The sequence below is a fragment of the Podarcis liolepis genome (genome assembly GCF_965112155.1).
Source record: "Podarcis liolepis genome assembly, chromosome: 6".
In the NCBI taxonomy this organism is placed as follows: domain Eukaryota; kingdom Metazoa; phylum Chordata; class Lepidosauria; order Squamata; family Lacertidae; genus Podarcis; species Podarcis liolepis.
In genome coordinates, this window is record NC_139559.1 from 5,170,828 (window position 1) to 5,197,749 (window position 26,922).

The following is a 26,922-nucleotide window of genomic DNA, read 5'->3' on the forward strand; positions in this document are numbered from 1 at the left end:
CCATCCTCATACTTGACCAACCCCTCTCCCTTTGCACTTCACCCACGCCCCAAGCCCCTCCCCTCTTACCTAAGCCCCCCCTCTCATTCCGTCACACCTATTTTAAAAGGGAGGAGAGGCTTCACCCAGCTAAACTGCTGAGTGAAGGGCCTTCCCCCTCCATTCATCCTCACTGCAGACATCATCATCATAATTTTTTATTTGTACCCCACCCATCTGGCTGGGTTTCCCCAGCCACTCTGGGCGGCTTCCAACTAAAGATTTTAAAATGCATTAAAATGTCAGACATTAAAAACTTCCCTAAACAGGGCCGCCATCAGTTGTCTTCTAAACGTCAGATAGTTGTTTATTTCCTTGGCATCTGGTGGGAGGGAGTTCCACAGGGCGGGCGCCACTACCGAGAAGGCCCACTGCCTGGTTCCCTGTAGCTTTGCTTCTCGCAATGAGGGAACCGCCAGAAGGCCCTCAGAGCTGGACCTCAGTGTCCGGGCAGAACGATGGGGGTGGAGACACTCCTTCAGGTATACTGGGCCTTTGAGGCCATTTAGGGCTTTAAAGGTCAGCACCAACACTTTGAATTGTGCTCAGAAACTTACTGGGAGCCAGTGTAGGTCTTTCAGGACCGGTTTTATGTGGTCTCAGCGGCCGCCCCCAGTCACCAGTCTAGCTGCCGCATTCTGGATTAGTTGCAGTTTCCGGGTCACCTTCAAAGGTAGCCCCACGTAGAGCGCATTGCAGTAGCCCAAGCGGGAGATAACCAGAGCATGCACCACTCTGGCAAGACAGTCCATAGGCAGATAGGGTCTCATCCTGCGTACCAGATGGAGCTGGTCGACAGCTGCCCTGGAATTCCTGGACATGGGATTGACCTGTGTCTCCATGGACAGCTGTGAGTCCAGAATGACTCCCAGGCTGCACACCTGGTCCTTCAGGGGCACAGTTACCCCATTCAGGACCAGGGAGTCCCCCACAACTGCCCGCCCCCTGTCCCCCAAAAACAGTACTTCTCTCTTGTCAGGATTCAACCACAATCCTGGCAATGCCCCTGGGCGCAGGGCATGCACACCTCCCCAGGCGCCCGATCGGCTTGCTCCACCGCTGCGTTGATTCACACTTTCTCTCTCCATTTCCCTTGGTTTCTCATTTTTCTAATCTTAAATTCAGTCCACCAAGTTCCTTCATCCACTAGCAGATTTATTTCTCTTTTTTTAAGTACAGTGGTACCTCAGGTTACAGGCGCTTCAGGTTACAGACTCCACTAACCCAGAAATAGTACCTCAGGTTAAGAACTTTGCTTCAGGAGGAGAACAGAGATCGTGTTTCGGCAGCGGGAGGCCCCATTAGCTAAAGTGGTGCTTCAGGTTAAGAACAGTTTCAGGTTAAGAACAGACCTCCGGAATGAATTAAGTTCTTAACCCGAGGTACCATTGTATTGATGACAATTAATCAGCTGCTTAGGGCACATTTTCCCCAACAGTTACCCCTTTGTAGGCATGTTTTACCTAATAGGCACATTTTTGCTAATTTCCTTAATATAATCCATTTTATTCTGTCATTTTCTACCAACATTATATTTTTATAATTATATTTTCATAACTGGTTTTTGAAAAAACTTGTAAAGTGCTTAGAAGCCATTCTGGAAAGCAAGCAGTATATAAATTAAATACTACCTCTACCACGACTACTAATAATAATGCATTTTGAAGCCTACTGTCCTCTAACATATACATTTTTTAATACAATGTTATTGTACAAATAATTAAGGTATCCTCCCCTCCCTTTTGGGGGGGGGTAATATTTATGAGATTTTTAAAGCTATATATTTTAGTTGTGTTGTTTCCTGATGTTGTACCTTGCTGTTTTGACATTTTCTATATGATTTGCATTTTGCATTTATTTTGCTTACAGATATTTATTTGTCTTATATGCTAATGTATGTTGTTCTGACGTATCCTTGTTTCGTCATGTTGCTTAAAATGTGGCTTTTTAAATATTAGTGTTGTTAGCAGTCGCATTGAATGTGGAATGTGTGTTTTTGTTGAGATGTGCAATCCACTTTGAGAGTTCTGCTGGAATGTAAAGCAGGGTGCAAGTTGGTTAGATCAATAAATAAACATTATGGCAAAAGCTCTTAACGACACACCTGAAATGGGCTCATAACATAGTAGTAAAGGAACCACCAGCTAGAGTTGTCATATTTTTAAAAGTACAAACTAGGACACCCCAAATGTTGTTGAGCTTTCTTTAGAAAGACCCCAAGATCTCCAGATTACCATATTTTTCGCTCTATAAGACGCACCTAGTTTTTGGAGGAGGAAAACAAGAAAAAAAATATTCTGAATCTCAGAAGCCAGAACAGCAAGAGGGATCGCTGCGCAGTGAAAGCAGCAATCCCTCTTGCTGTTCTGGCTTCTGGGATAGCTGCGCAGCCCGCATTTGCTCCATAAGACGCACACACATTTCCCCTTACTTTTTAGGAGGGAAAAAGTGAATCTTATAGAGCAAAAAATACGGTACATTTTGTGTTGCTGCTTTGTCAAAGCTGAGTTTTAAAATGAGCAATTTGTTGTGTCCGGCGGCTAAAAATAACATGACCAGCGGTCTCTGCTGTGCCCCTTTCCAGAAGGGTATTATCTGATGTGAATCATGCACAGTTGCTTAAGAAGCAGTTATTTAACCAGCAGAACTTCCCCAAATGGGGTTTATTGTTCAATGGAAGCTGCAACGCAGAAAGCAATTGCCCAGATTTAGAAAGTTGCATAGGCCCACTGAACGTTGAGTGTTGTTTTGCTACAGCGTGAGTCTGTTTCACACAGGTTACATGATGATTTCCTTTGGGGTGTGTTCTCATGCACTATTGCTGTAATATATTGAACTGTTATATCAACAGGTTGCATTGATGACCTTTTATACCAGCGTTTCCCAAACCTTTTCAGGCCAACACCCCTTTGGTTCCATAAGCTCATGCCCAGTGCCCTCTACCCTGTAGACAACATTATTCAGAAGAGTGGTTTGCACAACCTGGATAGCACAGTTGGTCAGAGCATGGTGCTGATAACGCTAAGGTCACAGGTTTGATCCCCGTATGGGGCAGCTGCATATTCCTCCATTGCAGGGGGCTGGACTAGATGATCCTCAGGGTCCCTTCCAACTCTACAATTCTTTTATTCTATGACCCACTAAAGAAGATAATGGAGTTTTCTTGGCAGGGATACTGGAAATTACAAAATTAAAAGATGCCTGCTTCTTGGGAGAAAAGCAATGACAAACCTAGGCAGCATCTTAAAAAGCAGAGACATCACCTTGCCAACAAAGATCCGTATAGTTATCCCAGTAGTGATGTATGGAAGTGAGAGCTGGACCATAAAGGTGGCTGATCGCCGAAGAATGGATGCTTTTGAATTCTGGTGCTGGAGGAGACACTTGAGAGTCCCATGGACTGCAAGAAGATCACACCTCTCCATTCTGAAGGAAATCAGCCCTGAGTGCTCACTGGAAGGACAGATCCTGAAGCTGAGGCTCCAAGGCTTTGGCCTCCTCATGAGAAGAGAAGACTCCCTGGAAAAGACCCTGATGTTGGGAAACATGGAGGGCACAAGGAGAAGGGGACGACAAAGGACGACATGGTTGAACAGTGTTCTCAATGCTACCAGCATGAGTTTGACCAAACTGTGGGAAGCAGTGGAAGACAGGAGTGCCTGGCGTGCTCTGGTCCAGGGGGTCACGAAGAGGCGGACACAACTAAATGACTAAACAACAACAAGAGAAGATATTAACACAATTAAATTCAAAACAGCAACTTTTTGTTCAAAATCCAATTAAAACTATTTAGTTGCATTAATTCAACAATGTGGATGAACTTGATCCAGGGCTTCCAGCTATTACCAGTAACTGGAGATCTTGTGATTTCCACAAGTACAGTGGAATCTCGGTTGTCAAATGTAATCCGTTCTGGAAGACCAATCGACTTCCGTAATGTTCGACAACCAAGGCTCAATGGGCGGTTGGCAAAGCCCATTGAGAAAATGGAGAAATTGGCCTCGGAAGTCATTCTACTTCCACAGCATGTTCAAAAATGGAAGCAATACTTCTGGGTTTTTGGCGTTTGAAAACCGATTTGTTCGGCTTCAGAGACACTCAAAAACCAAGGGTTCACTGTACAAACAAAAGTGAGCAAAGGAAGTAACTTTGAAAGCAATAAGAGCAGTAAAACTTTACAGTGGTACCTCAGGTTAAGAACTTAATTCGTTCCAGAGTTCTGTTCTTAACCTGAAACTGTTCTTAACCAGAAGCCCTACTTTAGCTAATGGGGCCTCCTGCTGCCGCCACGCCGCCAGGACATAATTTCTGTTCTCATCCTGAAGCAAAGTTCTTAACACGAGGTACTATTTCTGGGTTAGCGGAGTCTGTAACCTGAAGCGTCTGTAACCTGAAGCGTCTGTAACCCGAGGTACCACTGTATTTATAAGGACATTGGACAACAATGGGCCCAGCACAGAACCCTGCAACACCCCACTTGTTGCTTTTTTCCAGGACGATGAGGAACCATTAGTGAGCACTCTTTGGGTTTGGTCAGTCAATGTCCTGAAACTCAGTGTCAACCTAAAGCACGATGAGTCGCAACTTCCATTCCCTGTCCACCTTTCAGTGCTTTTTGAATATCTATACTGGGTTCTGTCAATAAACATCACATGAGCATATATCAGCAATATCTGGAGGACCACAAGTTCTGGGTTCTGAGTTAGCGGAGTCTGTAACCTGAAGCATCTGTAACCCGAGGTACCACTGTAAATACAAAGCGAGGAAGGTGCTGTGGCGATCACACAGGGTCCCCAGACATTTCACCGTCTATTGATCCCTGTGCCACCACTTGATTTCTCGCTGCCACCACCCAGGCCCTACCTGGTACAATACTGAGTCCAGTCAAAGTTAAATTGGAACATAAACTTCTGTTTATTTATTGCAGTTTAGCAAGCGTGTGGTTTCATAAACGGTATCGGTCAATTACAATCATGGGGTGCCTATCCAGACCTATAACTTCCGCTACCTGCTCTCACTCACTAAACCACCTCTCAGATATTTACTCGTCTTCCTAGCTCCTAACTGTTCCTGACTCAGCTTATTTCGCTACACTAACTCAGCCTACCCACAAACTCTATCCCAATTCACTCCCACTCCAACCAACCACCCAATGAACTCCTCCCTTCGCCCCTCCCAGAGCTGGTTTTATAGTCCCTCTGACTCCACCCCCCTGGGTTCTGATTGGGTAACCTGTTTAACTATTTCACCTCCAGCACTCTCATATGTTAACGTCACAGGTGTTTCGCTCTAGCCTGGTCAATCATTGATAAGAGATGAATGCATCCAGAAGGGTCCATCTCCAGCACCCCCCTGCTGCCTCCTGCCTCTTAGCACCCCTTAGGCAATCCCACCCACTTGGGGATTGACTGTTTTATATGTTCCACAGATCTCACTGACTTTGCCTGTGACTTTAAATGCCTTTCTGGGCTCCAATCAGGATTACCAAGTTTCCACAACAGCCCCTCCAAGTGTCCCTGTTTTCCAGGGACGTCCCTGATTTAGAGAAGTCATCCCGGTTTCTGATTCAATCCTGGAATGTCCCACTTTTCCTAAGTATGCCCCTATTTTCATTGGAGAAATGTTGGAGGGTATGGGGAGTTATCTGACCCCCCAGCCGTCTGAAGGCAATGCTGTATAGGAATTTAAATAATAATAATAATTAATGTTTTATTACATTTTTATATACAGTCATACCTTGGTTTCTGAACAGCTTAGTTCTTGAATGTTTTGACTCACAAACGCTGCAAACCCAGAAGTTTGCAAACTATTGGGGACTTCCGGGTTGACGCGATCTGGAAATGGCGGATTTCCTCCGAGCTCCGGAGGGAATCGGCTCCACTGAGGATGGGTCTTTGCCGCGCCGGCGACGCGGGGACCCTTAAAAACCGCAGGCGCGGAAGCCTGCGGACTGAAGACTCGGCGGGTGCCTTAAGCGCCCCCCCCTGATTCGCAAAGAGCCTTTTTAAAGGCTGCGGAGGGGATACGGGGGTGGCGTGGCACTGAGAGTCGATCGCTACCTCGGTGGAGCGAAGCCGCGAGCCATAACCAGAGAGCGCCGACTTCCTTCCTTGAAAATCTGGACTGAAAGAACTACCCGTGAGTAAGACGGATTGGGACTTTAAAAATTTTTACCCTGAATTAGAGACGACCGGGGGGTGTGCTAAAAGGAAGTCCGCACCCCCCCCTTGCAGACGATCTAAGCAACGACACAAGAGCTAAGCTGGAGAGCCTACCCTTGGCGGGGTGAGTGAAAAAGGACATTAACTTCCAAGATTTAATTAAAGGAAATTTTGGGCTGGAGAGCGGAGTTTTGGAAACCTTCCTTTTGTTTTAAACAACCCCCCCTCCCGGGCTCGGGAACGTCCTGCTTTTCTGCCTGTGTAAGAGCTGCGGAGTTTGACAGCTGTCAAAGCTGCCAAACGGGTGGTTTAAAGTGAGAAATTGCCATTTAAGATCCCTCTGGACTAAGACGAGTTATAATTGAGACAAAACTGTTGGAAACAAAGTAACAATAATCAGTTAAAGGATTGTTGGTGAAAAGGCAAATAAGTAACCAGATTCCCCCTAGGGGGAATTCTGTGAAACTACAATGGATACAATGGCTGTGGAAGGAAAGTTACTAGTGGAAATCGAAAGGATGTTTCAATTGGTGGGAATCTTACAAGAGCAGAGCTTGGCCATGAATAAACAACTTGAGACTATGACCTTGGGAACAGGCAACTCTGCTCTTTGTATTGAGGACCTTAATGAGAAAGAATCCACAGCTGATTGGGAAACAATATCTACAGAGCTGGAAGAGACTAAACAACAAGAAAAAGAAGAAGTAATCCTGGGAAGCAACAACCAAAAGTTGACATCTGCGGAATACAAGCAAGGAGACGCTGGGAACATATCTACCACAAGTCTGCGAAAGACACAGAAGAAGAAGGAGGAGGTCCCAAGACAAAATGGAATACAGGAATTTAAAATAAAGAAATATGATTGGGGCCTCCGTTTGGACTTAGACTTTGAAGGGATAGACTTTGTGGAAACTCTTCAGCAGTCACTTTGGAATCTTCTTGTGGGAAGAGGATACACTTTGATGGTGAAAGAACTTTTCCCAGACTTGACGACTGACATAAAGGGCTACCAACAGGACAGGCGAAGAGGGACTGAAAGAGATTTGAAAGCCTCGGACGTGAGGAACCCAGGCTGAGAATCTCGAATTTGGATTTTTATTGGGAAGGGACAAAAACCGGGGATGGGAGGGAGGGAAGAAGAGACTCTTATAAACTCTTAAGACTTCTAGGTTTGGTTAAGATGACTCTTAATTAAGATAAAATGAAAATCGATGGAAGAGAGCTTAAGTCCAACTTATGAAAATCAATTTTTATTATAAAAAAGGTAATAAGATGAATAAGATTGTTAAGAGGAGAAACACCAACTTGCTGATATAATCTTGAAACTGGGATGCACGAGGGGAGGTGGGGGGAAGTCAAGGAACAAGGTTATGAAATGGGGATTTGCTGATTTTATACATGTTTTTGTCTTTTGTCTTCTTTGTGTATGTTTTGTCTTTATAAAAGCAGAAAACCAAATAAAAATTTTATAAAAAAAAGAAGAAGTTTGCAAACTATTTTTAGAAGCCAAATGTCCGATGGGGCTTCCGTGGCTTCTGATTGGCTGCAGGAGCTTTCTGCAGCCAATCAGAAGCCGTGTTTTGGTTTCCGAATGTTTTGGAAGTCGAACGGACTTCCGGAATGGATTCTGATCAAATTCCAAGGTACGACTGTATGTTGGAAGCTGCCCAGAGTGGTTAGGGCATGGGTAGGCAAACTAAGGCCCGGGGGCCGGATCTGGACCAATCGTCTTCTCAATCCGGCCCGTGGATGGTCCGGGAATCGGTGTGTTTTGACATGAGTAGAATGTGTCCTTTTATTTAAATTGCATCTCTTGTGTTATTTGTGGGGCATAGGAATTTGTTCTCTGCCCCCCCAAATATAGTCCGGCCCCACATAAGGTCTGAGGGACAGTGGACTGGCCCCCTGCTGAAAAAGTTTGCTGACCCCTGGCAACCCAGTAAGATGTGTGGGGTAAAAATAGTAAAGTTATCATTATGGAATGGGACGTCCTATTTTCATTGGAGAAATGTTGGAGGCTATGCCACTGCCAAGGCAAGCAAAGAGTCCTGCATTTCCCTGAATGAGTACTCAGGGTGAGAGTCTGTTGGTGGAGAAGGGCTTAAACTCTACTGGGGAGAAGTCGAGAGTGTGTCTGGATTGCCCCGGGCGAGAGATGCTTGGAAATGATGATGGAGCAGGGAGACGGGACTTTTCACCTGATGTGGGAGACAACCACAATGCCTGGAGACAGACGGCCAGGTCGTGTCTCCACAGCAGTGACCAGAGGAGAAATGACAGCTGGGAGCAGCACAGAGAGAAGAAACATCAGGGTGCATCTGCAGCAGCACAACCGGACGCCTTCACCTGCCCCAGCTGCAACAAAACATGTCTCTCCCCTATCAGTCTCTACAGCCACAGCAGGCGCTGTAATGAAGGAATGGGTTTCCCAAACCCAAAACTGACTGTGCAGGCAGTTTTAAACTGCACCAAAATCCCTATTTTCCCTTAGCTAAAATGCATAAACTTGAGCCATTGAGCAAATGCATAACAAGAACATAGCTCTCTCCTTTATCAGTTTGTGACGTCAAGGATGACCCTGACTGTACCAGTAGAACAGAGAAAACACGTCTGTGCCTTAACTTATGTTCTAACCACAAAGACGCACAGACCCAAGTCTGGGAACAACGCCAGAGTGTGTTCTCGGAAATGGTGACCTCTGGCTCCAAGATAAGAGTAGGAACAGGAATATCCTTTTATGGTCAGGAGTGCAGGAAGGAAATCCCTTTTATGGTTAAGAGTGCCAGAGCAGGAACATCTGTGATGTCAACCTGCGTACATAGGCTGACGTGGTTGGATTCCTGGGGAAGGAGGGAGAGGGTGCCTGGAGGATATATATACTGCATGTAATCTCTGATTTCTTTGGACTTGCTGTGGACTCACCACGCAAGTGCCTTCTGCTATCCGGAGAGCAGAATAAACTCTTTCTTTGAACCAACCTCGGTGTCATTTGACTTCCTTCCTTCTGTCCCGGAGCAACGCAGACCCAATCGGTGAACTCCAATAAGGCTACAGTAACTCTCCAGTAGTTTGACTTCACCCCCAAAGACACACTCCTCCACACTTGTCTCTTGGGGCAGATGGATGCCAACTCCGGACTTAAAAATGGAATGCTTAATGGTGGTGGTCAACAAAAGAGGCTCAAAGACTTTGCATGGACAGGCGGAGTCCCCCGAACCCTGGGCGGCCCCCCGTGTGGGATAACGACTCAAGACAATGTGCTATGGGATTAAAATTGGCCACAACTTTATTATATTTGAGATGTGGGTAGGCCTTGGCTCAGGCATTGGGTGTTTATCCCTCCCAGTCCCTTGCCGGGGATCTGGGGAACATCATGATTATCCAGTTTGGGGGGGGAATGGGCTGGCTCTGGAGAACATATGTTCAAGCAGAGAGAGCCCGCCCCCATTACGCCGCCGTTGCAGGGGAGAGCAATGACGACCTCTAGGCGTACGACCAAAGCCTCCCCTCAAAACAACCCCTTTAACGGGGAACCATGGTATCGCCACTGCCAAGAGGAGGGAGGCGTGGGTCACCACTGCACGCCCCCCCCCCCCCCATTCAGGAAAGATAGACTAAAGGATTCTGCCCAAGGCCTGATACCGCCAAAGTTGTGACGTTTTGCTACGGGAAAAGCAAACCTGCCAATGCAGGGAAATTCCTTTCCAGCCCTTCAACAGCGACCTTGACGTAGCAGCGCCCGCGTACCTGTGGAGAAAAGGTTAACCTGCAAAAGAAGTCTTAACTGAGGGTGGGGAGGGTGGGAGAAGCTCTGGAGCCGATTCCCAGGTAAGATCCTCCCTCTATTGTGTGGGCAGGTGATCCCTCCCCCTACCTGGCCTGGTCACCTTGGCAACGCTTCCCCAGGCAGGATTGGGCAACTGACTGAGGTAGGCGGAGACCTCCAGGTATCCCACCTGGGGGAAGGCAAAGCCAAGCTTGTGCTAATGTTGCCGCATAGGGTCCAAGGGCTGCGCACGACTACGCAAAGGGCGCCCCCCATTCAATGTGGGGAGCTGTCACTCACAAGGCAAATCGAAAAAAGTAGTATAAACACTCGAACTCAGGACGCAAGGGAGAAATGAGCTAAGACTTGGCAATTCCACAGCGTGATCAGCTCCTGCCCAGAAACCAATGTCCCCACTGTGGAAGGATGTGTGGATCCAGAATTGGCCTCCACAGTCACTTACAGACTCACTTTAAAAATTGTGTTTATGGAAGACCAAAGAAGAAAGATTAGTTGCTGAGTGTTCAAGTGTTTTATTGAAGTTGATAAAGCAATATGGTTGGTGCAAAGTGTGTTTGGGGAAGACAGCAGGACTCCTGAACTCTATCTTTACATGTGAGGGTGTTTTGCAATATTTATGAGGTATATATATAAAACGTTGTACTCCAACGCTTAACTTGATGTATTTATTTTTCTAATATCATTCTCTCTTGTTTATTTTACTTAAGTACTCGGGTGTATTTGTGCAGAGAGATGTATTGCTTAATTATCCAACTTAAAATATGGACTCTTATTATTAGCAGCTGCGGTTGTATTCAGTGTGGTGTCTTTATGTAATAAATGTTGATTTTTGTTGAGATGTAGGCTGCTTAGGAATTTCATGAAATGCACCCGTTCCATTAGCAGTAGGGTTTATGCTTGTGCAGCAGATTTCTCCCCTCTCTTCCCACCCCATGTGTGCCCCACACCCTCCCCAATTCTTATCTAGATGGTGGACAGCAGCAAAAATGGGGGGGGGGGTGTTTCATCCAGCGAGTGCAGAATGCCACGGCAAGGCTCCTTACGGGGTCCTTGCCGCAGGATCACATTCACCCGGTGCTATACCAGCTGCACTGGCTCCCAGTGGAGTACAGAATCAGGTTTAGGGTGCTGGTTTTAACCTTTAAAGCCCTATATGGCCTAGGACCCTCGTACCTATGGGACCGCCTCTCCTGGTATGCCCCACAGAGGAACTTAGGGTCTTCAAACAAAAGCATCTTGGAGGTCCCGGGCCACAGGGAGGTTAGGCTGGCCTCAACTAGAGCCAGGGCTTTTTTGGTTGTGGACCCCAATCTGGTGGAACGCTCTGTCACAAGAGACCAGGATCTTGTGGGACTTGACATCTTTCCACAGGACCTGCAAGATGGAGCTGTTCCACCAGGCCTTTGGCCAAAGCACAGTCTGACCCCCTCTCTCCTTCGGTAATCCTCATAGAACTCTAGCCCAATGGTTACCATTAATTTGATTCTGAATTGATTTTACAATGTATTTTAATTAATTGACTGTGTGATTTTATGTATACTGTGCTATTTTTACTTGTTCTTAGCCGCTCTGAGCTCAGCTTTGGCTGGGGAGGGTGGAATATAAATTATTATTATTATTATTATTATTATTATTATTATTATTATTATGCAAGTCATGAATCCTTGCGCTAACACAATTTACACAGCAGTGCATTTGATTCAACCCATAATCCACAAGTTTATTTCATACACACACACGCACACACACACACACACACACACACACACACAATGTATATACGGCCTGGGTCCAGTATAACTGAAGGAGCGTCTCCACCCCCATCATTCTGCCTGGACACTGAGGTCCAGCACTGAGTGCCTTCTGGTGGTTCCCTCACTGTGAGAAGCCAAGTTACAGGGAACCAGGCAGAGGGCCTTCTTGGTGGTGGCGCCGACCCTGTGGAATGCCCTCCCACCAGATGTCAAAGAGAACAACAACTACCAGACTTTTAGAAGACATCTGAAGGCAGCCCTGTTTAGGGAAGCTTTTAATGTTTGATGCATTACTGTATTTTAATATTTTGTTGGAAGCCACCCATAGTGGCTGGGGAAGCCCAGCCAGATGGGTGGGGTATAAATAATGAATTATTATAATATTATTATTATGCTCCGGGGCATTGCGTGAGTCGTGTGCACCCAGCACGCCGAGGGGCTGGGGCTGATGAAGCTCGTTTCTCCACGCTGCATATAGACACTCAAATCTGTGACTGACATTGCCACAGCCTCGATATCTTGGCCAAATATGGGTCGTGATTTGAAGGAACAAATTGGAGAAGAGGAGTCTGTGAGCCATCTTCAAATATCTGAAGAGCTGTCACACAGCTTCTTTCCTGCTGCTCCAGAGCGTGGAAACCAAGCCAAAGTTACAAGAAAGGCGATTCCGACTAAACAATAGGAATATTCTTTCTGATTGTAAGAGATGATTGACAGTGGAGCAGTCTCCCTCTGGAGGTGGTTGGACTCTCCTTCCTTGGAGGTTTCTAAGCAGAGGTTGGGTGGCCGTCTGTCAGGGATGCTTTAGCTGAGATTCCTGTATTGCAGGGGTCAGACTGGATGACCTTTGGGGTCCCTTCAAACTGTACAATTATATGATTTTACTGGTTGGGTACATTGGCACTCACAGATATCACGCTGGCGACCCCTGCGCTAGCATGGCAATTAAGAATAACACACATAAGTAAAATCTGTGCATAGAGGATAATCAGAGGAGAAATCAGATGATAAGGCCTGTCAGTTCATGTACCATTTTGTACCATATCTCCTTATTCAAAAAGTGAATAAGAAGTGGGCTATTTTTAAGGAATGCATCAAAATTTATGTGGAAAAAGTAGAATTTCTGACAGATACTGCGTGAATCCAGAAAATGATTAGAGTGAAAGGAGAGTAAAGAGAAAAGAAGAGATTAAAGAAATAATGAAATGCGTTTAAGCTACCGTATTTTTTGCCCCATAAGACACACTTTTTCCCCTCCAAAAATGAAGGGGAAATCGGGGTGCGTCTTATGGGGCGAATGCCTGCAAGCCTCGCGCGCCCGGCAGGAGGTCCCACCGGGTGCGCGAGGCTTGGGGCGGCACCCTGTCGCCCGAAGCACGGTGAGCCCTCGGGAGGGCTCCCCCTGCTTCGGGCGAGTGTCTGCAAGCCTCGCGCACCCGGCAGGAGGTCCCACCGGGTGCGCGAGGCTTGGGGCAGCAGCGGACTGCTTGCGCGCACCTAGAAGCTTGGGGCGCGCTGAGCTCAGCACGCCCCAAGCTCCTGGTGTAGCGCAGCGATCCGCTAGCCCTGGGAGAGCCCCGCGGCTCTCCCAGGGCTAGCGGACTGCTTGCCGGCACGCAGAAGCTTGGGGCGCGCTGACCTCAGCTCGCCCCAAGCTTCTGGATTAGCGCAGGGGTCCGCTAGCCCTGGGAGAGGCGCCCGGCTCTCCCACGCTAGCGGAGACCTTGCCGGCACGCAGAAGCTTGGGGCGCGCTGAGCTCCGCACGCCCCAAGCTCCTGGTGTAGCGCAGCGCACCTGGGGGGGAAATAAAATTTTTTCCCTTTATTTCCCCCCAAAAAAACTAGGTGCGTCTTATGGGCCGGTGCGTCTTATGGGGCGAAAAATACGGTAGTTGGAAAAATAAAGTAGAGTAACAAGAACAGCTGGAAGTCAAGTCACTTGGTGGGTGTCCGTGTGGGGTAGGTGTGTAGGTATGTTGATATGTATAGTACAGGTAGATATTATATAGAGTAATGTAGGTATCACCTTGAGAGACATCACCTTGTAGAGACATTACCTTGCCAACAAAGGTCCGTATAGTAAAAGCTATGGTTTTCCCAGTAGTGATGTATGGAAGTGAGAGCTGGACCATAAAGAAGGCTGATCGCCGAAGAATTGATGCTTTTGAATTCTGGTGCTGGAGGAGACTCTTGAGAGTCCCATGGACTGCAAGAAGATCAAACCAATCCATTCTGAATGAAATCAGCCCTGAGTGCTCACTGGAAGGACAGATCCTGAAGCTGAGGCTCCAAGACTTTGGCCACCTCATGAGAAGAGAAGACTCACTGGAAAAGTCCCTGATGTTGGGAAAGATGGAGGGCACAAGGAGAAGGGGACGACAGAGGACAAGATGGTTGGATAGTGTTCTCGAAGCTACTAGCATGAGTTTGACCAAACTGCGGGAGGCAGTGGAAGACAGGAGTGCCTGGCGTGCTCTGGTCCAGGGGGTCACAAAGAGTCGGACACGACTAAACAACAACAACAACAACACAATGTAGGTATGTTTTATGTTATGAAAATTAGGTAGTGTGTTGTGTACGTGTATTGTGCTAATGTATATGTATGTGTTTTATATGTTAATAAAAATAAAATAAAAGAAAAAGAAAAGAAAAAAGAAAGCCTGCCAGTTCCTAACACTTCATGCCAACTTTTGAAACTGTGAAGAGCAACACAACTGTGGCCTCTTTTGCCTGCTAGGATCAGCAGCTCGCCTCCACACAGAAGATGCCCTGGTCTGCCCACATGCTGCCTTTCTGACCTTATTGTCCTAATAGCTGCAACACTGCAGACATGCAGACTTTCCCTCCTCTTCCTGATGCCTAAAGATAAAGAGGGTGCCAGCTGAGCCTCCTTGCATCTCCCAAGTGTGGAGGCACCACTGAAAAGGATGGTTCTCCTGTTACCCCCTCCTGGCACTCCCACAGAGGGGAGCACACAGAGAAGGGCTTTAGATGGCAGTCGCAGGGTCCCTGTGGTCTCTCACTAGGCCATGGCTCACTAACCTGGTGCCCTCCAAGTATGACATCCATCAGCCCCAGCCAGCTGCTGGGAGTCAGATATTTGAAGATAATTATCCTATCTCCTCTCAGTCTTTTCTTTTCCTGGCTGAACATACTCCACTCCTTCAACCGCTCCTCATCAGGTTTGGTTTCCAGACCCTTGATCCTCTTGGATGCTTGCCTAGTATCCTGATCAAAGAGAGTGTGACAAAGAACTCATATGGTGGAACTTCATGATGTTTGCAAACACACCAGTAAATGAAAGATCTGTCCGAAACGTTCACGCCAATTTGTATAACAAACAATTCTTTTTATTTGCTTCTTGCTTTCATATAATGCTGTAAGAGAAGAACTAGGTTCACATGGTGGTTTCTCCAGGAACAAAGTTAATACAGTTGATTAGGCATGAATAATTTATGTTGCTCTAGCAACAGGTTCTGAAATTCTGTTGCTCTGACACCAGGTTCTGAAATGCTGGGAAAGAACAGTTAAGAACATTTAAAAAATAATAATAATGAAAAATATATTTGAAAACGATTTCTAACCCAATGGACATACAGAGCAGGGTAAAACTCTCCAGGGAAAAGGCTTGTTGAAAAAAGAATGTATTCAACAGGACTGGGAAAGGCACTAGGGAGGGAGTTTAAAAAGGAAGATGGCACTGTTCCCATGTTGTACAAAATGGACCTCATGAAACGGTATCTGCAGGAATTGCTCTCTGGCAGAGGAAAATGACAGACTGTGATATAAGAGATATAAGCAGTGAGATGATCTCCTACGTATCTCAGCTACTTAGGGCTTAGGGCAGGCTTCCTCAAAGTTGGTCCTCCAGATGTTTTTGGCCTACAACTCCCATGATCCCTAGCTAGAAGGACCAGTGGTCAGGGATGATGGGAACTGTAGTCTCAAAACATCAGGAGGGCCAACTTTGAGGAAGCCTGGCTTAGGGTCACCAACTTGAAAGGTAGACAGTTTCTAGGCTGGTCTGTCCTCCGGCTCCTGTCCCTAGGTGCTCACAGGTTTGTTTCTCAGGTTCCCCTTGCCAAGTCCTTTTTTGAGGAAGAGGTATAAGAGGAAAGGAGCAACAACAAGGAGTTTGCTGGCCAGAATAAGTCCGATACAGAGACCGAAGGGGGACAGCTGAAAAGGACCTGCAAGGGAGAAGACAGGAGATTTAACACCAAGCACAAGAGTCTGTCCGAAGACGCTGGCAAGGTAATCTTCAGAGAACTTACAATAGAATACACTTCTGTGTATCTGAAGAAGTGTGCATGCACACAAAAGATCATACCAAGAACTAACTTAGTTGGTCTTTAAGGTGCTACTGGAAGGATTTTTTTTTATTTTTACAATAGAAAGGCAGTAAAAAGCAAGCTGCTGATATTAACACTTCACTGTGATTGGAGAGTGTTGGGTGAGATGCTAGCCCTGAATTGGACGCCTGAGCTATCAATCCAGCTCCACACTTTCTAGTGTTCTCCTTATATGGTGTCATTCTGCAAGACTTTGGTGGCAGACTGTCTGGCTTTCTTAGAGAGTGTTTTGAGCCCCAGATTGGTCTGAACTGCCCTGGATTGACCCATCTGCTTCAGATCAATCCAGAAATGCACTGAACTGAGGCCAGCATCAAAATGTCACCTTGAACTCTGATAATGACTCCTGCTTTCCTGGATGGGGGTTAAAGTTGGGTATGTGAATGTGTAGAGAAAGTATTATATTTTACAAAGGCTAATTTGTTGCTCCACAAACATTTGCCTCAGGCCCCTCCCGCCAATGGCATGTGGCCCTCATAAAGTTTCCTGGAAACCAATTCCACCAAGGGCACCCCAAACATTTTTGGTTCCAAGGCCAGATTTGGAAAGCTAAGAATGTGTGCTGCAGGCAACAAAAGAATCTCAACACATTTCACAAAAGAAAAACTGGTGGTGCCCTCCAAAATGAGAAGAGGCAAGTGAGTCTTATTGGGCATCAAGGTGGGCATAGCATGAAGCACTATGTAGGGATCCTTTGATCTATTCCAAGCAGGAAGCACCTTTGGCCCTCCAAACATTGCTGAATTTCAACTCCCATCACCCCCCACCATCAGTCATGTTCACGGGGGCTGATGGGAGCTGCAGTTCAGCAAGCTCTGGAGGACCAATCAGTGCCCATATCTGGTCTACATTAACTAGCAGGGCCTCTCCAGGGTCTTGGGCAGAAGCCTTTTTCCTGGGAACTATTGCATGGAACAAAGGGACGTGGGTGGCGCTGTGGTTTAAACCACGGAGCCTAGGACTTGTCGATCAGAAGGTCGGCGGTTCAAATCCCCGCGATGGGGTGAGCTCCCGTTGCTCGGTCCCTGCTCCTGCCAACCTAGCAGTTCGAAAGCAGGTCAAAGTGCAAGTAGATAAATAGGTACCACTCTGGCGGGAAGGTAAACTGCATTTCCGTGTGTTGCTCTGGTTCGCCAGAAGCGGCGTAGTCATGCTGGCCACATGACCTGGAAGCTGTACGCCGGCTCCCTCGGCCAATAAAGCGAGATGAGCGCCGCAACCCCAGAGTCGGTCACGACTGGACCTAATGGTCAGGGGTCCCTTTACCTTACTGCATGGAACATGGTTGCTCTTCCGATGAGCTGTAGATCCTCACCTTTAGGTGTGAAGTGGTCTGAAGATAAGAAGACCAGCACACAGACAGACATACGTGTTGACAAAAAAGCAAACATGGATTGAGGGGTGGCGGCCAAAAACCACGAAAATATGGTGTCAGGACCCACATTTACCTGGCTCCATACTGACGCTTTCACTTCCTTCAGTCGGCACCCTGATGTTCAGCACTGACGTTTCAGTCGCTACGGGCTGAGAGTTTTGCGTAACCAGGCAAGTAAGTGCAGACTGGTTCCTGTCTTCCGTGGCATTCAGCTTCAGGGAGCTCCTGAGGGTGAATGTCCCATCCCAGTTCTGGGCCATGGGCTCAGCCGTTCCTGTTTCACTCAGGTTGCCATTCAGAGTCAAGGCCAAGGTTGTGTCTTCTGGGTAAAACCCTTCTGCGCTGCAGCTGAAGGTCACCGATTCGTTCAACGGGACGGGGTTGGCTGGGTTGGCTTCCAACTTCACTCTTGGTGGAACTGTGTGGACAAAGTTACAGATAGGTAGCCGTGTTGGTCTGCCATAGTCAAAATAAAAAAATTCCTTCCAGTAGCACCTTAAAGACCAACTAAGTTGTTATTGGTATGAGCTTTCGTGTGCATGCACACTTCTTCAGATACACACGAAAGCTCATACCAAGAACTAACTTAGTTGGTCTTTAAGGTGCTACTGGAAGGAATTTTTTTATTTTGTGTGGACAAAGGTAAAGAAATCTGCATCACCATGCTGCTCCTGAGAGGGAATAGCTCCTGGAATCTCAAATGTGCTGGAATTGCATTCCTCCTGACAGAGGTATATAAGATTATGCAAAGGGTGAAAAAATGTAGGATTGGGCTTCTCATGCCTGCTACACGGCTTAAGCAAATGTGGCCTCACCCCCTCCTTGAGATCAAGACCCTTAGACATGGGCGTAGCCAGGATTTTTGTTAGGGGGGCAGAACCTCAGTTAGCTATATATTTTTATTTATTTTTATTTAGGGGGCAGCTGCCCTTCCCTGCCCCCTTGGCTATGCCCCTGCCTCTAGAGGTCTTGGACACTGAAATATACTTGGAGTCGAGAGTGGATTTCATGCTCTTTACTCAGCTCATAGTGGTGAGGAGGAATGGAAGTTCCCCCAGAATGTCTGCTTTATAGACATTATTTACACAATGGGCCCCACGCGATTGGCTAATTCCGGGATTGTCCTGTAGGCCAATCAGGTTGCAGATTCACTTCCACCTGGAGCTGGATTGGGTGGCTCCTGTGGACCAATCAGACTGCTGCATTCTGGATCCTATTGTTTTAGGGCCAATCAGACTGCTGCATTTTGGATCCTATTCAACTCAGTACCTAACAGACATCAAGAGCTGTGCTGGCTGGGGCAGATGGGAATTATAGTTCAAAATGTCTGGAAGACACCAGGTTGGCAAATGGGTGATCTATGGAGCCCCATTAAGATATCAATATCAGGTGGTCTTGGTTGGATGCTACTGTCCATATCCACAGTGGAGTCTGGGCAGGCATCAATCGAACATCTAATCTCCTTCAGAATTGGTGTTTGGCTGAGCCTTGGCCTCTGTCTTAGTAGCAGGAATTGTATTTCCCTTCAATCTAAGGACCAAAGTGGATGCTACATGCATAACAGTGGCTCTTTTTTCTTAGTCCTTTGTGAGGAGCAATTGAGAGTGAAGAAGCAGCATAGTGGGGGCAGAAGGAGACCTGACCCCTTGCCCTGCCACTTGACTTTGTGGGATGTAATCCACTGGGAGCAGTCAAGTACAACATTCCTTGTTTTCCTAGAGTGGACATGCAAGGGAATGTTTGGTCCAGCCAGTCAAAACTTTCTGTTCCTCCTGGGCTGGAGCATCCGTCCTTTTGCATGTGACTAGTGGGTGGGCGTGACCTTTCCAGACCTGGTATAAAAGGCCAAGGCGTGCTGCCACTCTCCCTCTTTTCCATCTTCCTTTTGTCCTACAAACTTCCTGGAATGAACTGCTGGACTGCTAGTCTGCAGTCACTAGGTAAATCTCCCTTATGGGGTAAACCTGTTAGTATAAGTTTGTAACTTTAAGCCTTAAGCCTGCCTTCAGGGATCACACTGTGCTGTGCCTGATCGTGAGTAAACTTTCTTTTTATTGCTTATCAATAAGACTGTGGTGTCTTTATTCTTTTAGGAGAGATTCAAGGGGTCTTACCAGGAAAACTCACATGAGTTTCTTAAGTTTTCTGCTGTGTAAAGGGGAATGCACTCTGTTAAGTATAGGATCTTGCTAATGCAAGTTAGGAAGGATATTAATAAACAATATATCCTATCCTGCCACCCTGAACATTCCCACAGACTTTTCCCATGTCCCCACCCCCCGTCCAATGAAGCTTCTCCAGCAAGGGGACTAGTAAGGGGCCTGCATGTAATGTGTCACTTGACCCAAAATTCCCACCTATACTTTAGAGAAAAGGTTCATCTGTGCATAATGAAGACATGGAGAATGTTCTTTGCCAATAATGTACCCTGAGGTCCCCAAGTCTCCTGGCCAATCACTCCAGTCAGCTCACTGGGATCAAGCAAGAGTTATTGGGAAGCCAGGTGAACCGGTTTATAATTACAGAAATTCCCCAAGTTAGGCATGAATTGTCAGTCTTACCAAGAAGTGTCAGGGAAATATTGTGGTTCAGTACCCAATACCCCGTGGATTCAGCTTGGACAGCCAATGAAATCCACACTCCAGAGGTCAGCAAAACAGGACATTTACTTAGGTGTTGCAAGGCCAGTGTGACACAACAACCATCAAGGAGTGAGGACTAGCACACAGGATATGAAAACAGCACAAACATTTATACACTTACAAGCAAGAGGAAGCAAACAAGCATGTCCACATATGGCAATACAGTCATACCTTGGGTTACAGATGCTTCAGGTTGTGTGTTTTCGGGTTGCGCACCACGCCGAACCCAGAAGTACCAGAATTGTTTACTTCTGGATTTTGGCGCTCGCACATGCGCGAAAGCACAAAATCATGACCCACGCGTGTGTAGACACAGCAATGCGGGTTGCGAACACTGCGGGTTGCAAACGTGCCCCCTGCACGGATCACTTTCGCAACCTGAGCCTCCACTGTACTTCCTTCGGCTAGCTTCTACTAGTTCAATCTTCCCCTACAACAGTTCCTAATAACCAGGTCTGGCTATCACCCTCCTTTGTCCTTCTCTCATAGTTTCCTTGCAAACACAGCCTTCAGATTCCAGCCTCCACTTGCTCAGCCTTTCTCACACGTATTTCAATTTTCACTCCATAGTTCCTGTAGTTTCAGTAATTTCTCTGACGGAAGGAAAGCAAATCAAGCCACACAGTCCAGATGAGAAGCTGGATCTGAGCCTTCGTGCTATCCCTTTTTCATACCAAATCTTGCTCAAAGTCCTAGTAGACTGTTCCTGATTCTTATAGAGTATAGTGGTACCTCGGGTTAAGTACTTAATTCGTTCCGGAGGTCCGTACTTAACCTGAAACTGTTCTTAACCTGAAGCACCACTTTAGCTAATGGGACCTCCTGCTGCTGCCGTGCCGCCAGAGCACGATTTCTGTTCTTATCCTGAAGCAAAGTTCTTAACCTGAAGCACTATTTCTAGGTTAGCAGAGTGTGTAACCTGAAGCATATGTAACCCGAGGTACCACTGTACAAGGATTACCTTGTTGGATCAACCTGACTCTAGCCAGATACTCTTGGGAAGCTACAGAATGCATAATGGAGATAGATTTATGTATTGAATTTATACTCTACCCTTCCTCCCAAAGGACCCTGGAGCACCAACCTGCTCATCTCTCGTTCCCTCTGGCATCCAAGACCCACAGCTTCTTCCCCTTCCTTGCAATGATCCGCCACCCCACAGCCAGACCCCCACCAGTCTCTGTACCTCGTAGGATATCTCCAAGTTTGAAAAGCTCCCGCAGGGGACTCCGCAAGGTCTCGTGTTCAATCTGGCAGATGAGCTGGGACTTCACATCGTCTCTTGTGAGTGGCACCTGCGTGGTGCTCAGCACTTGGTAGGAGATGCTGTCTCCTTCTGGCAGAACGGTGGGCTCTGGGGACACGATCCTGGTGTTGTCCTTCAGCCAAGTGACTGTGATGGCTCGAGGGGAGAATCCATCCGACGTGCAGCTGAAAGTCGCCGAGGTCCCAGATAACACTCTGCTCGCGGGACCCTTGATGGATGGCTGGGATGGCGTGGCTGCGGGGGAAAGCGTGACATCACCTGTCATTCCCTGCGGGATACGGCCCACCCCAATCCAATGGGAAATCCTTTGGGGTGCCAGGGGGCCATTTTGGAATTCTGAGATTGTGCTGCGGGCACCAGTCACAAAATGGCTGCCTGGGTGCAGGGAGGGGAGGAGGCACAACACAGAATGTCTGCCATATCTAAAAGCAGAAAAAGAGGGAAGACCACAAAATGATGTGGGCATAGAGTTGGAAGGGACCTCAAGGGTCATCTAGTCCAACCCCCTGCAATGCAGGAATATGAGCTGTCCCCTATAGGAAGTGAACCTGCAACCTTGACATTATCAGCACCCTGCTCCAACCAGCTGAGCTGTCCAGGGTGACAATGGTTCTATCAATAGTAAAAAAAGGTCCTTTTATTGGCCACCACTGTGCTTCATCAGAGAGCGATGCTCTTTGCCCCTCTCCCTCTTCCCTCAAATGCCCAAATTATTAACAGATCAATTAGGAAATCAGACCAGGCTGGGGGGTGGAGTCTTTATTCCCACGGAGAGCAGGAGTCCTGAGAGCAGGACTTGCTAGAGGGGAAACATGACTACCTGGCCCCTGGGACTCCCTCAGGCCACACCCCTTCTTCCCAGGCCATGCCCTCATTGGTCCTGATTTGCTGGCCTGGTAAAATTTCACATTGGTCGCTCTCCCACTTTTTGACTCTATCCCATCCCCTGGCATGACCAATTCAGCCAGCTAGCCCTGGGGATTATCTAATTGATTTTTGAACTTTATTGTTATTCATGTTTTTATACTGTATTTTATGCTGCTTTTATAATTAAGTGTTTTAAACTGTTTTAAATTTGTTGTTAGCTGCCCCGAGCCCGGTTTTTGAACCGGGAAGGGCGGGGTATAAATAAAAAAATATTATTATTATTATTATTATTATTATTATTATTATTATTATGTGCCCCTTTGAAATTGACCAGTAGGGAATAGAGTCCTTAGGATGAAAAAGGTTGTCATCTCCCTCCCCCCCCCACTCGCCCCACAACAGGCTCTCCATTGGGCTGTAGTTCTGTACCGGTTAAATTTACGTTGCACGCAGATGGTTATAAGTGTAGATTTTCAAAGAATGAAAAGCAGCTTTGGGACCCTTGGGGAAGGGGAAGGAAATAGATTTTTGTGCAGAAAACCCCCCAGCAGGGAAGGAGTGATGTGCCCTTTCTCCTCTCATCACTGCTTCACTCAAACATGCCGCCCACCAAGGCTATTTTTCACTTTTTAAAAAGGTCTGAGCCTCCAGTATACCTGAAGGAGCGTCTCCACCCCCATCATTCTGCCCGGACGCTGAGGTCCAGTGCTGAGGGCCTTCTGGCGGTTCCCTCATTGCGAGAAGCAAAGCTACAGGGAACCAGGCAGAGGGCCTTCTCGGTAGTGGCGCCCGCCCTGTGGAACACCCTTCCAGCGGATGTCAAAGCGATAAACAACTACTTGACATTTAGAAGACATCTTAAGGCAGCCCTGTTCAGGGAAGTTTTTAATGTGTGATATTTTACTGTATTTTTGGTTTTTATGGAAGCCGCCCAGAGTGGCTGGAGAGGCCCAGCCAGATGGGCGGGGTATAAATAATAAATAATTATTATTATTATTATTATTATTATTATTATTATTATTATTATTATTATTATTATTATCAATAGATGCCTTTGCTTTTCTACATAATGTGGAGCTTCTGGGGTGAGGGGGGCAGATTATCCTCCTCGGAAACAAGGAGAAATTGAGGGATACTTACCAGTCACAGAAACCTCAGTGCCCACTCCCGATTTCAATTCTGTTTCTTGGGATCCTGCCCTGTACTTGACACAGTAATAGGTCCCGGCATCCTCAGGTCGGATGTTGCTGATGCGGATGCTGAAGTCTGTTTCTGATTCAGGAACAACCCTGGTCACGCGAGAAGGATATTGTCCTCTTTCACTGTAAATGGGCTGCTTTCTGTCCAACCCCTTGCGCCATTTTACTTGTCCTGGTGGACCAGTTCCTCCTACTGTACACGTCAGAGTGAGGGTCTCTCCTGCGGACACAGACAAGGGTCCTGGGGGCTGCAGAACTTCCAAATCTTGGCCTTTGGCACCTGCAGCAAAATGAGTAGCACGTAACCTCCAACATTTCTCTGATGAAAAGAGGGACTTCCTATTCCTTAATAATGATTTTACTATTTATACCCCACCTAACTGACTGGGTTGCCCCAGATACTCTGGGCAGCTTCCAACATATATAAAAACATAATAAAACATTAAACATAAAAAAATACCTTCCCCATACAGGCCTTCCTTCAGACAGCTCGGGGGTTGGAGAACTCCATCGCCTCCAACATTTATCCAATGGAGATAGGGACGTCCTAAGGAAAAGCGGATGGGATGCGGGTGGTGCTGTGGGTTAAACCACAGAGCCTAGGACTTGCCGATCAGAAGGTTGGTGGTTTGAATCCCCGCGACAGGGTGAGCTCCTGTTGCTCAGTCCCAGCTCCTGCCAACCTAGCAGTTCGAAAGCACGTCAAAGTGCAAGTAGATAAATAGATACCGCTCCAGCGGGAAGATAAACGGCGTTTCCATTCGCTGCTCTGGTTCACCAGAAGCAGCTTAGTCATGCTGGCCACATGACCTGGAAGCTGTATGCCAGCTCCCTCGGCCAGTAAAGCAAGATGAGTGCCACAACCCCAGAGTCGGTCATGACTGGACCTAATGGTCAGGGGTCCCTTTACCTTTAAGGAAAAGCGGGGCATTCTGTGATTAAATTAGAAACCAAGATGGCTTCTGTAAATGCGGGACTGTCCTTGGGAAACAGGGACACTTGGAGGGTCTGATAACAGCATCTTCTTCTTTTTCTCCAGACTTTGGGTTGTATTAAACATTGTTTGTGTGTGAGTAAAACAGTACCGGATTGAACCCTGTGGAGGCCCCTAGGCAGTCCAAAAAATTTTTTTTGGGGGGAGGGCTCAGAAATTATCTCCTAATAATACTTGATTGTAATTTTCTTTCAAGATCAAATCAATATTGTTTGATCCCTTGTCATGGGGCCCCTAAAAGATGTGGGGCCCATAGGTCAGTTCCTGGCTATTTGGAGTTGAACTGTCTTTCACCCATGGGAAATGGAGGCAGTGAGAGATTTTACTTTCTTGGGCTCCATGATCACTGCAGATCGTGACAGCAGCCAAGAAATTAAAAGACGCCTGCTTCTTGGGAGAAAAGCAATGCCAAACCTAGACAGCATCTTAAAAAGCAGAGACATCACCTTGCCAACAAAGGTCCGTATAGTTAAAGCTATGGTTTTTCCAGTAGTGATGTATGGAAGTGAGAGCTGGATCATAAAGAAGGCTGATCGCCAAAGAATGGATGCTTTTGAATTATGGTGCTGGAGGAGACTCTTGCAGTCCCATGGACTGCAAGAAGATCAAACCTCTCCATTCTGAAGGAAATCAGCCCTGAGTGCTCACTGGAAGGACAGATCCTGAATCTGAGGCTCCAAGACTTTGGCCACCTCATGAGAAGAGAAGAACCCCTGGAAAAGACCCTGATGTTGGGAAAGATGGAGGGCACAAGGAGAAGGGGCCGACAGAGGACGAGATGGTGGGACAGTGTTCTCGAAGCTACCAGCATGAGTTTGACCAAACTGCGGGAGGCGTGCTCTGGTCCATGGGGTCACGAAGAGTCGGACATGACTAAACAACAACAACAACAACCATTGTTCTGGGTCCCTCCTGCGTGTGGTGAGTGAGCACCCTGTTGCAACAGTTAATAAAGATCAGGCTTACTAGCTGCCTTGCTCCTCAATATACTCCAGTTGGCCTCTGTTATTTTCTCCCACCGATAGGGGACCCACTTAAGGACTCTATACGGGCTCTTGGATACCCCATAAGGAGAAAGAAGCAGTTTTTTTCTTATGTAAACATGAAATCTGTTCACAGAGAATAATTGAGGGATAATTGGGGTGGGGAATGGTTTCCACTCTAACCACAGTCCTCTAACCTGAATATTTTGTTTGAAAAGCTACAAAGCCGTGATTTAAAAAAGAAGAACGAAGACAAATCTTGCCTCGTGTTTTATTACTTTATTACATTGAAAGCAGGAATGGGGAACCTGTGGGGAAGATCTGAAAATGGGGCGTTCACTGTTGCAAAATTGGGGAAGCATTGCAATTCATCTTCAGAAACAACAGAATCAATGTCCTACGAGAGAACTTGCTAATACCTGACTTTTCAATGAAATATACAAGTTCAATATAATGCAAACTGTGGAGACTTTGAGATATGCTTATGAAAACTGAAAGGACTGGTTCCTCCAAATTTGCCACCTTTGGTCATGTCCACCACAAGTGCCTATAGCATTATTCTATATTATTATTACTTCACAAAAGTTACCCAAAGCTACTTACAAGCACTATCTAAACACTAAAGCCAATTGTGAGAAACACAAGCATTAAAAATCTAGAAAACACATCTCTACAAATGCAAGTTGGGTCTAACAGATCCTGCAGCACCAAAAAAAAAAAAGACCACCAGTACTTGAAACCTTCTACTTCAGGGCTAAAAAGGGAGAGCATTCCACAAATGGGGAGCCACCACTGAAAAGGCCCCTTATAACACAGGCACTCCCGTAATAGAGGCACACAGAGAAGGACCTTAGATGACTGCTGCAGGCTCCCTATATTTTCTTGCTACACCGAGGCTCACCAACCTGGTGCTCTCCAATTCCCAAATATATTGGGGGCACCAGAGTGGCAATTTCTGGAAAGTTGTAGCTCATACTGGACTTCACCATACCTAGAAATCTGTGCAAGCCTGCAAGTTCAATGTCTACCTTTCAACACTCACCCAGCATTTGCAGGAGAAGGAGGAGCAGCAGAAATGAGTGAGGAGATGTAGAGAAGGAGCGCAAAGCAGCCATCGGGGTGACAGAAAGGAAACCCTTCTGTGCTGTGTCTGAGCTCAACCTTTTTACATCAGATGTTGCCTCCGCAGAAAGGAAGAGGAAACGGTTGCTTCATCTAGTTCCCAGCAATCCTGTTTAGATTATTTAAAAGCCCCGAAAATTGCACAAGAGATGGAGGTTGCAGGTCACAGAATCACAGAACTGCAGAGTTGAAAGGGACCCCGCGGTTCATCTAGTCCAGGGGTCAGCAACCTGTTTCTGCAGGGGGCTGGTCCACTGTCCCTCAGACCATGCGGTGGGCCAGACCATAGCTGTCAACTTACAGATTTGAAAATAAGGGACCAGCAGCCTCGAAAATAAGGGACCAGCAGCCAAAATAAGGGATTTTGCTTAGCTTATACA

At 46.8% G+C, this 26,922-nt stretch overlaps 1 protein-coding gene across 1 annotated transcript; it reads right to left on the reverse strand.

Annotated features, from left to right (window-relative positions):
- Positions 1-15,069: 15,069 nt before the first annotated feature.
- On the reverse strand, positions 15,070-26,703 carry SIRPB1 (signal regulatory protein beta 1). The gene is made up of 5 exons (XM_083507628.1): positions 26,463-26,703; positions 23,385-23,723; positions 21,297-21,611; positions 17,542-17,886; positions 15,070-15,931 (listed from the first exon to the last, which is right to left on the reverse strand). Exons 1-5 carry the CDS (start codon positions 26,533-26,535, stop codon positions 15,786-15,788), a joined length of 1,218 nt encoding a protein of 405 aa, XP_083363754.1. The 5' UTR covers positions 26,536-26,703; the 3' UTR covers positions 15,070-15,785.
- Positions 26,704-26,922: the final 219 nt, after the last annotated feature.